Below are 15,785 nucleotides of genomic sequence, written 5' to 3'. Positions count from 1 at the left end.
GAGAACAAAGGGGCTGGACTGAATGCTCTAGGAGATCACGATCTTCAATGAAGGATCTGAAGCTCTGATACCATGTTAGAAAATGGTATACCACCGTCAATCACAAGAGGAAGAAGAGTAGAGAGGGGGAGAGGCGTCAATGACTGCAGAAAACCCAATAGGGTATTCGGTTGCTGGCTTTTCTCATTAAGTATACACAGGAACAATATTTAGGGTACGAAAATACCCATTACATGATATGTTAAAATTACAACATGCCATTAAGGAGCATGTGTTTAAATAAAACAAGAGTTAGATAAAATGAATTGGGTCTGGATCTTGAAATGACAGTGTATTTTCACTATGAACTTTGAACTCTTTAATGGAGTCTCAATTGTTTCCAAACTTCGCGTCTTCTCTGGAAATTTAGATGTTATTGTTGGATTCTTCTTCCTTTGGGTATGGAAGATGAGAAGGGAGTGGTTTATTGTTGGCTAGAGGTACTTAAAATGTTTTTCTCTAAGCTAGGGTTGTTTTATAATGATTCTGTCACCATGGATGATTTGATAATTAACCAATATTTTCATGCAGGTCCATTTCTTCTCTGATCAGGTAATGAAATTACTTTTTGGCAGGGTATTGGTGCTGATTTTGCTAGAACTTATCTGAACACTGTGTGTGTAGCCAAAGAGCTGCACAGAAAGGGTATTGGTTATGCCCTAATTGACAAATCCAAGAAAATTGCCAAAGGATGGGGTAAATCTCTGCAATACCTTTCCCAAAGAGTTTGGTTGAATCACCATCATCATCATATCGTGGTTACTTCATTCTGTTCTTGTTCACGCCACACTCTGTGTTAAATACTTCTGTTTTATTTTACTAGTGCAACCACGTTATGGATGCATATGTACACATGCACACACGTGCATATGTACCAATAACTTCAGATTCTACATTGTGATTTGTGCACTAGTTCCTATAATTCACATCCAATGTAGAAATAATTTTTCCACTACAGAGACAAATTACAAGGAAAAAGATGACAAAGTCCAGTGCTTGCATAGCCAACCTTGTATAGATTGGATGAGACCTGTACGGTGATATCCTGAAAAAGATGAACATGGTTCATAATTCTTGACCTTCAGTACTACCACAACACAATCATCATTTTAAAATGATAATTTATCAAGTATTACTATATCTTTCTGTTGTTTATTACTGTCAGATTCTGGATCTGAACTTTTTGATTTATTCAGGTATCACTGATCTTTATGCCCATGTTGCTGTGGATAATGAAGCAGCAAAGAAATTGTAATACTAAGAGCGGTTTTGTTTATGAGGGTGATGAACCAGCATGGCAAGCAAGATTTCTAGGACACCCTCGGCGAATTCTTCTATGGACTGACCTCTCCAAAATCGGATTCTCAATAGATTGAGGCAAATCACATATGGCCATCTACGCAGAACATGAAACAGTGTCATATCTTAATACCTCAGAGATTAGTGTATTGCATCCAGTTATCCTAATGGTATGGTTTTCAAGCCAGTTTGCATCGTAACTTATCATATTTTTGTAGCTATTTCTGTGTAGGGCATTGTCTCTTTTCTTTGTAAATGTTGATTAAAAAATGTCTCTGAACTCATAATCTTCATTGTAATTTTTACAATGTAAAATCACCGATTAGTTGTATGATTATTATAAAATATGCTATTCCTCATTGCTTGCATCTTATATTTGATAGAATTTAAAATCCTTTAAAGAATGGAACTTTATATATTTAGAAGGTTCCTTTTTCTGCTCCGATAGAAGGTTAGGCTCTTCAGAGTCTTCTAATTGCTGGTCTTGACAACTTTTGGCTCACAGTTATGTATCTTATATTGTGATCTCATAGCATGTTTACCTTGCCTGAAATTGGTAGTTCTTAAGGAAGCAAAAGGCAACACCATGTTGCTTGTTGACAATTTTAACTTTCAAAGAGTAATGTCTGAAAATGCATTATAAGCTGAAAGCTTCTTGAATGAGATCGCTTGAAAGAAAACATGTACATGGTATAGAAACACAGAGAAAAAACTAATGGAGAAATTGATGTTGAGCAATATGACCCACTGATGGCATGAGTGACTTCATGACAGTTATATCTTACATTTTCAGTGAAACTTATAGGAAGTCTCTATGTACATAGATACGTGTAGGGTACTTGGTTAGACCATATACTTCATTCATATTACTATGCAGTATGCATCATAAGTGTACCATTGCTGGTGCTCTGTTTAGGTTGCTCAGATTAATCCTCTGATGTACCCACTGTTGGATGTGTTTCAGGTTTGGAAACACAAAATTGCAACCCAACTCACACAGTTTCAGTTTTCAATTCAGACCACACGGTTTTGAATGAAGAAGAAAATGATCACTCAGCTCACACTGTTTTGAACAGAGTTACCGGAAGCTTCTTAGACAGGTGGGAAGCTCGCTTCTCGGAAACTCGCTTCGAAAGCGCGATACTCCTCGCTTCCGAAACTTGATGAGAACCTCGATTCCCCCACGCTTCTCCTATGCTTTCCACACGCTTCATTTATTCTTATTATATGTTCTCTTACTCAACTTTTCATGTTTTTTATGTGTTTTCTCTGACTCCTCACTCATTTCCATGTGCTTTTGCTAAATTGGTAGTCATCATTTTTAGATTTTGTTAAAAATTTAATTCTTACACTAAAAAATCATGAAATTTAATATTAGTCACTTTTATTTTAGTTTTTATTTGTGTTTTATTTTGATTCTCATTCAATTCTTATATTTCTTTTCTTTTTATTCCTCGCTTCCTATATATTTTAAAATGCATCGCTTCTCGCTTCCGCTTCCTATATCGTTTCCGCTTCCTAGTCTGACAACCTTGGTTTTGAATGACCCAGCTCACTCAGTTTTAATTTTCAATTCAAATCACACGGTTTTGAATGAATATGGAAAGGATTTTAATCACAATTGGGCTTATACATTTGGTTTCCAATACAGTTCACATGGTTTTGAATAGAGATAAAGGAAAAACAGTCTTGGATTTCAAATCAGCTCACACGCCTTCTCTAAATCAAGAAAAGTCTGTTTTGCTTTCCAAACCAGATCACACGGTTTCGTATGAGAATCAAACAAAGAATCCCAACTACATTCCAGCTCACACGTTCTCTCTCAATAAAAAAGAAGACTTAAAGATAAGGCAAGATCTCACATAGGTAAGAACGATCAACCTATCATAAGAAACTCAGCCTTTGAAAAGAACTACTCTTATCCTAAACTAAGGATGAATTTGCTACGATAAGTTCACATGTTAAAAAGTTTTTCAATGAAGAAAGCTCCCATAACAAGAATAAATCTCATAAGGTTTTTGCCATAAAAAAAGGTCAAGCCAAAATTGTCTATCAAAGAAAGAATGAAATAAGAAAGGCAGCTGGTGCTTATGTGATACGAAAACTATCTAAGGGAGGTTCAAATTTTCTTGAACATGATAGGGCTCATCGTGAGGACCTATCTATTTTGGAAAATTCGAAAATCAAGCATTAATGTTCTTACCTTGTAAAACTTCTCTTGATCTTGCTTAGTACCATATGTATAAAACATCCGAGAGAAGAAAAAAATAATATAATGAAATAGAGAGAGTTTTGAGATCGAGGACGTAGGAGACATCGACTGAACCACGTTACATGCTTGTCCTGTTGCTTCTTTCTTGCTCATCATTTTTCTTTAATGATCAGTTATGATTACATTATTGTACCCAAAATTTCATTTTTCTTTTCCTTGGCAATATCCTTCACTTAAAGGTCGTCAAGAAATAAAATTGCTATGTTGTGTTGTTTCTACCTAGGGAATGAAGCTTCATACTCCAAAAAGCATCATATGCATTTGAAAACAAATGATATATACACATTTATTGTATATGTCATTCTTTCAAATCAGAAGGTTTTCTTCCATTGGAGAAAATAGAGAACCAGTAACAAGCATGGAAACTGAGAGGAGACAGTCTCCCAATAATCAAACATTAACATAGAGAAACTTGTTGGTGAACCACCACAGGGGTCGCCCGCTTGGCTAGTGGGGTGGCTATGATGGCTCTGAGATGAAGGTACTGGATCAAACCCCACTGGCACATGGGTGTGTCCGTGGCTTTCAGAGGTGGGCCACGTAAGGCAGGGTGGTCGTGGGGCCCCACCTGTGTTTTCCTCACTTATGTGAGGGTTCCTCGTCATAAAAAAATATTATGGCATATGAGCAACAGCAAAATGCTGGTTAACTTCTATACAAAGTATATATGAGCTAGCTGAAATAGGGATGATTGAAACTATGATATCTATGGACTTCAGGAATCAAGTTCATCTTCACTGTAGCTAGTGGAAAGCATCAGCAGATGATTTATTGTCATCGACCAAAGCTTATAACTGGAGCGGTCATTCATTACAAGTTTGATCATCCCCCGATTTGTTTCAATAACTATCAAATAAGGGGGATCCTCTTCTTTGGTCCATTCCTCCTGTGGCCAAGAATGCAAGCCAAGTATGATACCTGAAAAGAGCATTACAATAGGATCAAAGTCAGTGAACATTCCTCAGTGTAATTTTTCTCCACATTTAAATCACGATCATTTAAAGTACTGAAACATTTATGGAGTAATTACGTAGCTATGGTAACGACATGCATTAAAATTTAATGAGACGATGGTGGAACAGAAAGCCTCGTAGAAAAGAAGATGGGAGAGGAGGAAGGTGTGGGTTGATGATGCCCGCTCGAGAGTTGGTGGAGAAGAAGCAGGAGGATGACAATCTCGATCGAGGGTCATCGAAAGTCATCATCTGCTGCACCACTCCAACAACCACGACCGATCTCGATCGAGGGTCATTGTAGATCTACATCTCTCGAGTGTAAAGGTTTGTACACGTGGCAAAAGCATATATGCCACTCCCTGGAACCGGAATCCAGTGAACATTGAAAAAAGTACAGATAACTGTAAACGTTGTTTGAGTCCTTTGTATAGGCGTATAGGCAGAAAATTGATGCGCTTCACCCCTGAATCGGCTATTTTTAAATAAATGTAAAAAAATATTTAAACTTATTTTAATGACTTTAACACGTGCCACGTTCTGATTGACACGTGATAGTTTTTAATTATTTTTTTGACCGATTCAGAACGATTCACTTGAGTATTGGTATCTCAGTCGATTCACGTGAATCGTTGGCCAAACGATACAGGGCTGATACCGATCCTGACAGCATTGACTATAAATGATAATTCCAAACCAGATGGAAGAGGAAGCCGTGATGGACATACAATTCTAGCCAGCAATTGATTGTGATATAACAGATAGGAGTTGCAAATTCTTAGGTCATTTTGAGCTGTCAGGTTGCGGCTACAGAATACAGTAGCACATCTATCAGTAGTGCAGTGTCACGTTCCAGACGTTGCTAACTATCCCATACAAACTCAGGTGTATAAAAACATGGCCTCTGTGTGGAGAGAGAGAGAGAGAGAGAGAGAGAGAGAGAGAGAGAGAGAGAGAGAGAGAGAGAGAGAGATTTCTTTAATAAATCCCAGATCCAACGCTGTGAAATTCAAAAGTGCCATCACCTTGGATTTTTTTTAGTTGATCTCTCTCTCCCCACATACGCACACACACACACACACACACACACTTTTCCATGTTGGAAATGTAGCGATATTTTCCTACTTGTGAACGAGGCAAGGATGCTTCATTCATACAGGACAAAAAAACATAAACTTGTTTGGTTATAAAATGGTAGTTATTCAAAAGGAATTTCAGCTTACTTGCTTTGGTGATTGCAAAGAGGTTGAGCTTGTTGGTCTTCCGAATTCTTAGTACCACCTATCATAAAAAAAGGTTCACAAATCAAGCATCAATAAGGGATGTGGTAAGCAGGGTCCTGTGGCAACTGTCAAGTTGAAGGCCCAGGTTCGAATCCCTCTGCCACATGGGGCGGCTGTTGCTCTGGAAGGGGTCCGCCTAACCCCAGCTTGCCTTTCAAAGAAAAAAGAAAAAAGAGAAGGGCTTGGCTACATAAATATGTATGCCTAGTATGTTTTCAGTGTTTGCGTGCACTTGCACGTGCACCTGTGCAAACTTTTATTTCTGGCATTTCTTAAAGTACCATGGCAATGAATATTTATATTGTTAGAGTGGTTGGCATCACCAAAAGTTGGTAATACTAGAAAAAACATGAATTCTTATGTTTTTTTTTTTAATTTCTAAAGGAACTTTCAGAAAGGCCACTCTAGTTTATATGATTTATATCGGAAGACCCCGGTGGTAGGGTTGCAAACGGGTCGGATTCAAGAAGCCAAATTTGCAAAAGTTTATGTTGTAAGGCCACTCTACCATGAGCTTTCGGATTCCGTGTCGATCACAATGATAAACCGCATCTAAGGCATCTTTATGTTGCATTTAAGTAATTACAAAATTAATTACCCCTTATATTTCCATATTTCAAACCGCGGTGGTTCCCGTAAAGTTTACTGGGAAAGCTCTGGTGAAAAGTGTATCAATCACTGCTATTGTGTAAAATTTTATAACTTGAACAATGTCACAAATTGGGGTTTTCTTAGAAGGGAAAGATCTCATGATAAAGTTACAAAAGTGGTACGTTGGAAAAATCTTGGCAAAATTTAGCATATGTGAAGTTTTAAAATATAAGTATATAAACACAGAAAAAACATTAAAAAAAGAAACAACTAAAAGTGCTCATATTGCAAAAAAATGGTGTTATTTTGAGAATATTGTTGCTTTATTGCCTTCTTTTAGTTCCTCGTTAAAAAAGTGTTCTCGATAAAAAGGGCAACTTTTTCTTCAAAAAAAAAGAGGTGCAAAATATCGTTCAATATATGTAATTGAACTCAAACAAGGAAAAGTTACCAAATTTCTCTTGAACTTTTCTTGAATTCTCAATGACCACCTCATGGTGTTGGTTTTTAAAACAGCGGGGCGTTTGGTTGTTGTACCACAGGGAGATTTTGCAAGTCTGTGATGGTTGTTCGTAGCTATCTCATAAAAAAATATGTATTTAAGGTCCAAAGGAGGCAAGTAGATGAGCAATATTTTACATGTCTAAAGCACAAGTGTTGATCTAACCTTAGCTTCCTTGCTCAATGCAACCGAGACAAGCCTTGACCTGCACTTTCCTGTACATTCATTGACATAACGAGAACATTTAGAACGTTTGCCATAGAGGGTTGAGGCCTAACTAACAATCATAATTATTTGAGAAAAACAAAGGCACTTTATGTCATAGCTAAATGTGCAATATGCTTTAATATTTCAGTTTTCCTGCAATTCTATCTTCAAAACATCCAAAGGGCAGACATTTCTTCACAATGGTCAAGCATTTTTACCCTTTTCTGTGATGACAGTAAGGAGAGACCCACAAGCAAGAAGGTTCCTACCCCTGAGGAAGTCAGAACCTATAACATCTTGTGGCCTTGTTTCATCATTTATTCCTTTAGCATTTTTATGATGAAGAAGTTGCATAATCTCATCTACACTTTCGTTGCCACTTGCCATGGTCGCCTTTGCTCTTTCTCTGAGCGCTGCAGCTCCTCTCAGTGCTAACAATGCACAAGCAGTTATCATTATGTTAGATTCCTAGTAACTGAAAACACATGCCATCTATTCTAGTTCTAGATTGCTAAAATATTCTTTTAGAATAGTTGACATGGATGGTTTTTGGGCTCAAGCCAACTTAACACCTAGTCATTGAGGATCAAGAGCCGGTGAGGTTGGACTCAGCCCACATATGTGGGCTGAATCAACCTATGTCTTATTGACCTTTTTGAATCATGACCTTGACTTGGGCCTAGCTGGTTGGTTACATGTTAATGTCCTACAAAGAAGCTTTGATTTGATTACATGTAGCAGCTGCTGCAGTGAGGGTGATGATGTCGCCAGCGTCTTTAACTGTTAATGCTGAGCTTATGACCGAACTCAGTTGGTCTTTCTTGGCACCCATGGACTGTGCCACTTCTGCACATTGAGCTGCAACCAGAGCAGCAGCAGAAGCCAAAACTGCATCTCTGACACTGCTACCATCTTCTTCATCTTGTTTCTCTTGTGGGTGGTTGCAATTGCTCTTCTTTCTAGCATTTTCTGCTGCCACAGCAGAAAGGGCTGCCGCCACGCCAGCAACTGATATGGCTGCATGCACCTCTGCTCTATGAAGCCTGCCTTCTTCCTTCCTCTTTCTCTTTATCTCTTTCAACCACATCTTTATCGATTGGCCGTCAAATATTTTTGGGAGCTTCTGTGTAATTTGTTACACAAGAAATGTGAAAATTAGAGTTAGAAGTATGAAAGTGGCGACTCCCTGGGGGCAAGGTGTAAGCCCACGGAGTTTTACGCTGCCAAGACAGCAACCGTAAGTATGACTGGCAGAGCCTGCGCGGCTAGGTCTCCGATCCTGTGGACAGTTTCTCCGTGTAAATATAAAAAAAAAGTATGAAAGTGGATTCCGCAGAACTTGATTTCTATTTAGGTGACAATTCTTCCATTTGGTATGGGTTTCAATAAATTTATGCAGGTCCTTGTGTTGGCGCCTTCTGCAATTCCACTAAGATAATGAAATTGAATTCTGATGGTTTTGAATTCCACAGAAATTGTTTTGTTGTGGAATTGTTTTCATTTGATCCAAATACAGATTCTTTGGATGCCTCAGTTTTTTGTAGCTTTCCACTTTCACAAGACTTATGGCAGTGGAGGTTCTCTAAACTTACTACAGTACTTTTTTCTTTAAAACAAAACCTAAATATTACCCATTTCTTTCTGAAACATCGGTCAAGATTCAGTTCTGGATGGATCATTTGTTGCAGCCATATCCATGACTTTGAATGCCAAAGCAGGAAAAAAAAAACAGAAAGTCAGTATGGTGCTGCGAACAGTATCTACTATTGAAGAAAATAAGTTTGTAAAAAAGCTACCTTTAGATCTTCAGATTTCCATGAAGGTATGGAGTTGTAGTCTCCATTCCGTACATTTACCATCCTATCTTTCTCCTATTAATAAAAATTTTTATGCATATTAAGAGAGGACTAGGTAGTGCAAGATATAATTTCCTTGGCTTGTGGGTATGTAGCTCTTACTTGACTGCTGAACTTCTTGATCATGTTTTCTTCAAAAGCCACTGGTTTTTGAGGTTCAGGAGAACATGCCGGCAGAATCGATCGGGAGACCTGGATTGCATAATTGCGAGAGAGGAAGTCCATCGATTCAAATGGGACGCCCAATGTAGATCTAACTCTGGTATTGGAATCCATAACAATAAAGCAGTGAGAGTTCTGGCCTTCAAGCAGCACCAGCAGGAGGAGCAGAAAGGACTTAAATAGAAACAGAGTTTAGTGTTTCGACAGAATCTGCCAGCTACCCTTGATCATGGAAATCACTAGTTAATGTGGGATTTGTAGCTGGAAAGTGACGCATATAGCTTCATTTAAAGAATAAACTGGGATTTGACACATGTTAAGGATGAGGAAGAATCATTAATACACATGTAACCCATGATTGGGAGACGGTATGAAGCTAATTGTAAAATCTTAAGGGAAGGTGCCAATTGCTAGGCCTCCTGCTTTTCAGCAACTTTAGTGTGAAACTAAAATGAGGAATAATAAGTACACATGTAGACCATGATTGGGTGAAGGCATCATGCTAATTGTATAGTCTTAAACGAAGGTGCCGGTTGCTAGGCCTCTTGCTTTTCACCAACTTTACCGCGAAGCTAAAAGTAGTAGAAATCATTGCAATGAATTTGTTGGTTTGACATGGGGTCTGTTGGGACACTTTTAGTTCAGGTTCTGTTGAGAACCTTTACTTTCTTGGCGCCCACAGAGAGGAATAAAAGATGGGATAGTTGGTTGTGTGAATTGGAAGTGTTTGGGGGTCATAGGCATTTGTTTAGTGCCCAAAAAGCTAGGCATACATGCATCAATGATTTAGATTATACATAGTGGTGGGTCATGGCTGCTATGGAGCCTCCTGTGTGGGAGATTATGTCTGTTGGTGACTTCTGTTTGCTTTTATTCATATATGAGTTCTGAATCATGGAAATTTGTTTCTATTTTATAAATGCATAGATTAAAACCATTGAATTGTTTTTTTCATTTTTATTTTATTTATTTATTTATTTATTTATTTATTTATGTGGTTAGGTTGATGCATATGACAGCCCATGGTGTGCCCTTTGGCTAGGCGATCGATACAGCTAGCATAGGGGTGGGCAATGGGCTGGGCAGCCCGATGGGTCAAGCTGACTTGGCCCGCCATGAGCTGGCTTTGGGTCAAGGTTTTAGGCTCGGGTCTCTTAGCTACCGGACCGAAACCCGACCCGTTATATACATGAGCTGAGTTCGGGTTGGCCTTTGGGCTATCAGGCTGGCTCGACGAGCCTGAGCTATTTATTAATTTTTAATAATATAAAAAAAAAATACTAATTGTATAGTAACTTGGTGACTATTATTATTTACCTAATTAGTTGTATTAATTTTATAAAAACTAGAAAGATAATTAGTTGGGTACATGGGAACTTATTAATTATTTATTATTTACAACTAATTAGCTGAGTTTGGGCTGGAGGCCGGGCCCAACTCAGCCCACTTCATTGGGCCAATGGGCCGGGTCATGGGTTGCTCTCCAAACCCGAGCCCGTTAAGAACTGGGCCAAAACCTGGCCTGTTAGTAAATGGCCCGGACCATCTCCAGGCCGGGCCACACTTAATTAAAGCTTGGCGAGCCGAGCTCTAAACGGAGCCGGGCTGAGTTGATGTCCACCCCTAGCTAGCATTACCCTTATCCCTGGTCACAAATATAGGTTATATTTTGGTTTTACCAATCTATTACTTTCCAGTACATGGAATTCTCAAAGAAATTGTGATAAATCCAAACTATCACATTTTCTCAATATATCGTGATTTTTTGTCATGAAAGTATCCTAACTTTAACTTGACTTTACTGGTATTATTCTTTTCCCCTCCTCCATCATAAAAATTAAAATATATCAAGATTTTCCTTGCAATAAAACCCACAAATGATTTGGTTCGATGTCCTTGTTCTACAATGCGTAGCATTGTGGTTCTGATAAGATCATATTGTTAGTACTAGTTAAGTTGGGCAAAAAATGGCGTTTTTGGTGATGTTCTTGCAGGCCAGCTTAATTTCCCATTTTTCTAATGAAAGTTTATATGTAGATATACACCTAGCTACATGAACAGCCTTTGCTCTGCACCATGAAGGGATGGATACGGTTCCATGAGAACTACTTAAGTTGTGTACAGATGTACATATCTGATGTATAATTTATAAACTGATGCTCCAAAAATAGGCATGATGGTGTGATCTCATGGTTGATACTTGATTCATGGACCTTTAGGCATACATATGACATGTAGGATGGGCCAGAACTGGGTCCGAACCAGGTAGATATTTTAGATCTGATCAGATTGTATGAATTCAGTGTCACCTTTGAGGAAAACAGTTAAACAAGTAGACGTCAGCACCCTGTCTGAACTTAATGAAGTTATTTTCGGTCAAGAGTCAAAGTAGGTCCGTCTGGACCTAAAGTTTAAACTCAACTAGATTCAGGTACAGATATAATGGGATCTCCAATGTATTCACATTTTTTCATTTGCATGAGTTTATGGTTAATAATTCGAATCTGGTAAAAAGAAAATATGCACTATTTCAAGAAATAGCTGGATTTGGTTTATGTTGGATTGAGAACAAGGAAGCCCAAACCCAGCCCGAATGCGTGTATATATACAGACATATGCACCCAAACGGAAACAATTTGAGATACATAGGACATATTAAGAACAAGCGGGCGAGGTTTGATATCTGAAAAATCATGGCTCAAACCCGAGCCACATATTACTCGGGTCAGATTTGGACCGACCCAAATAATATTATGCTCATACCAGCCTGTGATCTTAGGACAAGGTCTGATCATGTGTTCGATATGATCTGGAGGATTGATACGTGGCAGTCCTATTGACAAGGTAGAATCGGCACGTGTCGTGGAATCAGTGTGGTCCAGCGGTGGGCATCGGGGCAGCCCGTTTAAAGCTGGGCCCATCGGGTTTTGAACATGACCAAACGGACAGGATTTTTGCCTGGTTCTTAATAGTCATGTACTTGAAGAGGGAATCCATAACCTGACCAATTGGCCCAATCGACAATGTTCAGCAGGTCGGCAAGACCTGGCCCAAACCTGCTTGTAAGTTATTTTTTATTAAGTTAATAAATTAATTCCTATAAAATCAAAAGCGTTGAATTAAATGAAGGCCATGATGGAGGCTTTACAGTATGGATGTGGGGGGTTGTCAACAGGTCGGGTTTTGACTTGAACTCGATCCATACCAAACGTTATAGGGTTAGGATTTAGTGGTAAAGGAAGTCCAATTAGAATCTGGGTTAGACCCAAAGGTTCCAATTAGTATATAGAGTCTGGCAGGGTTTGTAAAATTTCATACCAGACCGGGGTCAAAACCTAGTTCCGATTAAGTCCCGTAATTTTTTATTATAAAAAAAACAATATTATTTTACCAAGTATATACTGACTGATTTATGTGATCCTTATAGAAGTTGGGTATGATTATTTTTGTGGGGGACTTGATCGGAATCGGGTCCAGATACAATATCAGCACCACAAAGTTAGATCTGGGTTAATTTGGATCCACCTGCGCCCAAATAAAGTCCCACTCGTTGACACTCCTATTTGCATGATGAAGACCAAGAAAACCTAATTCTGAAGTAAATGGTAACCCAACAGTTTCATGCATCCAACTAATTATATTTTTAGTTTCTACCACCGTGGGGTCGCTTGCGTGGCCAGGGAGCTGTAAAGGCATCGAGTTGAAAAACCTAGAAATAATCCCATTGGTAGATGGGTGTATCTGTAGCTTTCAAAGGTGGGCCACGTAAGGCAGGGTGGTCATGAAGCCCCACCTGGGGTTTGCACTAGCTTTGGTGAGGGTTCCTAGTTAGAAAAAAACTAATTATCTTTTTAGTTTCCATTCAATTAAAGTAACTAATTAGACAAGTGAAATTGTAATGCATGCAAATTTTTGATAATTATTAAATCATTATTTATATCTTATATTGATGAAATTTGGAATTTATCTGATTTTTAATTTGAGATTGAAATTCTAAATTGAATTGAGTAAGTGTTCGAAATGAAATTAATATTGAATTTAATTAGGCATGAAATGAGAATTTAATAATACGTAAGAATTTAAATTAATTTGATAGAAATTTAAGATGGATTTGGACCCTCATTAGGATGTGGGTTTTACTAATTAAATATGTATATGGATCTGATATGGTTTACTTTTATTGGATTAGATCTTAATTGGATTTAAAATTCAGTAAAAAAATCTAATAAATATCCAATTAAGGATAAATCATGGATCTTAATTAAAAATAAAATTAGTATAATTATGGATTTGGAGTCCCATGGGCTGGACGCCCAATGTGGACCCCATATATGGTCACACCACCTGGAAGAAAGATAATTACTAAATAAATACAAAAAAAATAAAGAGATAATGAAAGAAAAAATAAAATTAGTTTTTTAGTTGATAGAAGATAAAGGAACGAAGAAGTTTAAATGGTTTGGACTCTTGAGAGGTCTATCCATAAGGGGACGTCCCCCATAGTGGGCCCTCTTGTGTTGACTCTAATATAAAGTTAAAATTATATATATATATATATATATCATATATATTAATTAAATTATTAAAAAAATAAATATAAGTAAAAGAGATAATGTTTAGAAAGTAGTATAGAGTCCTAGACAAAGTAGAACTCTATCTACCTAAGGCATCTAGAGGGGACGTCACCCCCCTTCTAGATCAAATTAAATAAATTAGATTAGAAAAAAAAGATTATATTATATAAAAGAGGGTTAGCTTCTCCCTCTCTCTAGAACATGTGTTCGAGAGATTGAGAGATCGAGAGATCGAGAGAGAGAGAGAGAGAGAGAGAGAGAGAGAGAGAGAGAGAGAGAGAGAGAGAGAGAGACTCACAACACCCCCCCTCTCCTCCCTTGTTTCATGGTTTGAGAAAAAAAAAAGAACGCTTACCTTTTTACCTTTCTTATTCCTCACATCTCCTTCTTCCTTTAGACCATTAAGTTAGTCCAGACCTCTATTAGAGACTTGCAACTACATTAATGAAGGTCTAATCCAGCCTAGAATAAGATACAACTGGAGGAAATATCGACAATATCATTGCAGAAAGAGCATTTTTAGTAGAGAATCTCACTTTTTATAATGTTCAATTTTGGGATGCATTAATATACTCTCTTTTTTATCCAAGACTTGGATCTATATGTAATCTATGCCTAAAACATCTATGCCTATTAGATCTACATTAAAAGTATTTTCAAAAACCCAAAAAAGTGTTTTAAAAGATCGATTTGGAAAAGATTAGTTCAAAACCTTAAAAAACAAAAAAAAATTATGTGAATAGATAGATCTGTATTTTATTGGATTGTTAAACATGTATAATGAATATAGAAGGATGTTTTTGAGTATTTTTCCATAGATCTTGATGTTGTAAATTTGACTCTTGCATCGATCTTGGTTAAAAATACATGAAAATTATTTTAAAAAATTTGCCAAAAAATGTTTTAGGATTTTGATGTTTTATGCTAAAGAAAGTTAATCTGATCATATGTGATAAATTAATACATGCGTAGCATGCTTAATGTTTTTTGTGATTCTTGCATAGATAAATTGTATTTGAGATATTCTAGGAAGGTTTTGTGATTCTTGAATGATGAATGTTAATGTTTTAGGAAAATTAGCATGAATATGATCAAAGATGTGTTGTATGATATTTTAAATGCGTTTAGAGCATAAAAAATCATAATTGTATGAGTTTCACCATGATTTTTGTTCTTGCTTAATAGATCTTGCATGAGTTTGAATCTTGATTATTCTATTCTCGTTTTTTGTTCCAGCCAGTTTTAGAAAAAGAACTCATATCTCTATGAAAATGATGTCAATGAAAAAAATATTTTAGTCTTTTAAACATTCAGGGCTTGAATTTAGAATCTTGTTTCATTCAGTTTTGAGGCCGAAATGTCCATCCAACTGAAGTTAGGTTTTCTACCTTATCAGCAGGACCATTCTAACCAAAGATTTTGAAACCTTTAAAACCCTAATCAAAATAAATTATGAAAAATATGGGTGAAAGGTAACATATATAACAAGATTATGTAAAAAGAATTTTGTCAAAAGATTTTTCTGTAAATCTTAAAAAATTTCTTAAACCAAAATAAATTTCTATAGTTGACATGATTTGTCTGATATTTTTCCTGAACAGGGTTCAACCCTAGACTTTTTTTGATTTTATTGCAAAGAATTTTGCAGTTCTATTTTTTGGACTATGTTCCTAAGATTTTGGGACAATCTTAGTAAAATATTGAGAGTTAAATTCGGTTTTTATGATTTTTGGTAGGTTTTCCAAAATCAGGTTAACAGAGTTTCAAAGTGCACCGTATGACATATGTTGATACCTGGTTGTATTTTACTTTGTGCATCATGTTTATTGATGCTTAAATGAGATATTAGACTAATATGCATGTTAACTGAATGCGTTTCATTATTGATTGAATTGGGCATGCATAAATATCAATGATTAACCTACCTTGACTGTGTAAATGCATAATGTTTGCATTATCATATTGATTTTATGGTAGAAACTAATCGAAAGCATGCATAGAGTGCCATGAATATTATTGCATATGAACCTCGAATGTGGTTGCATGT

General features: G+C 37.0%; 1 protein-coding gene and 1 pseudogene across 1 annotated transcript; one reads left to right on the top strand and one right to left on the bottom strand.

Annotated features, from left to right (window-relative positions):
• Positions 1-1,683, top strand: part of LOC149841763 (GCN5-related N-acetyltransferase 7, chloroplastic-like) — a 49,742-nt pseudogene extending 48,059 nt beyond the window's left edge.
• A 2,642-nt stretch (positions 1,684-4,325) lies between these two features.
• Positions 4,326-9,005, bottom strand: LOC149841762 (auxin canalization protein (DUF828)). Its single transcript, XM_089998519.1, has 7 exons — positions 8,943-9,005; positions 8,778-8,846; positions 7,879-8,269; positions 7,365-7,577; positions 7,105-7,154; positions 5,787-5,844; positions 4,326-4,528 (listed from the first exon to the last, which is right to left on the bottom strand). The coding sequence occupies exons 1-7, from the start codon at positions 9,003-9,005 to the stop codon at positions 4,326-4,328; spliced, it is 1,047 nt and encodes a 348-aa protein (XP_089854645.1).
• Positions 9,006-15,785: the final 6,780 nt, after the last annotated feature.

The sequence above is a fragment of the Nuphar pumila genome, chromosome 3, assembly GCF_984573655.1.
Source record: "Nuphar pumila chromosome 3, dmNupPumi1.hap1.1, whole genome shotgun sequence".
NCBI classification, from domain to species: Eukaryota; Viridiplantae; Streptophyta; class Magnoliopsida; order Nymphaeales; family Nymphaeaceae; genus Nuphar; species Nuphar pumila.
This window is presented reverse-complemented; position numbering and strand designations above follow the sequence as displayed.

Coding starts and splice junctions, on each gene's coding strand:
- LOC149841762 (XM_089998519.1), bottom strand. CDS start 9,005: ATGGTAAATGTACGGAATGGAGACTACAACTCCATACCTTCATGGAAA. Junction 7,155..7,364: donor TACTGTCATCACAGAAAAGG/GTAAAAATGCTT, acceptor ATGAATGTACAG/GAAAGTGCAGGTCAAGGCTT. Junction 5,845..7,104: donor CATTGAGCAAGGAAGCTAAG/GTTAGATCAACA, acceptor TTTTTATGATAG/GTGGTACTAAGAATTCGGAA.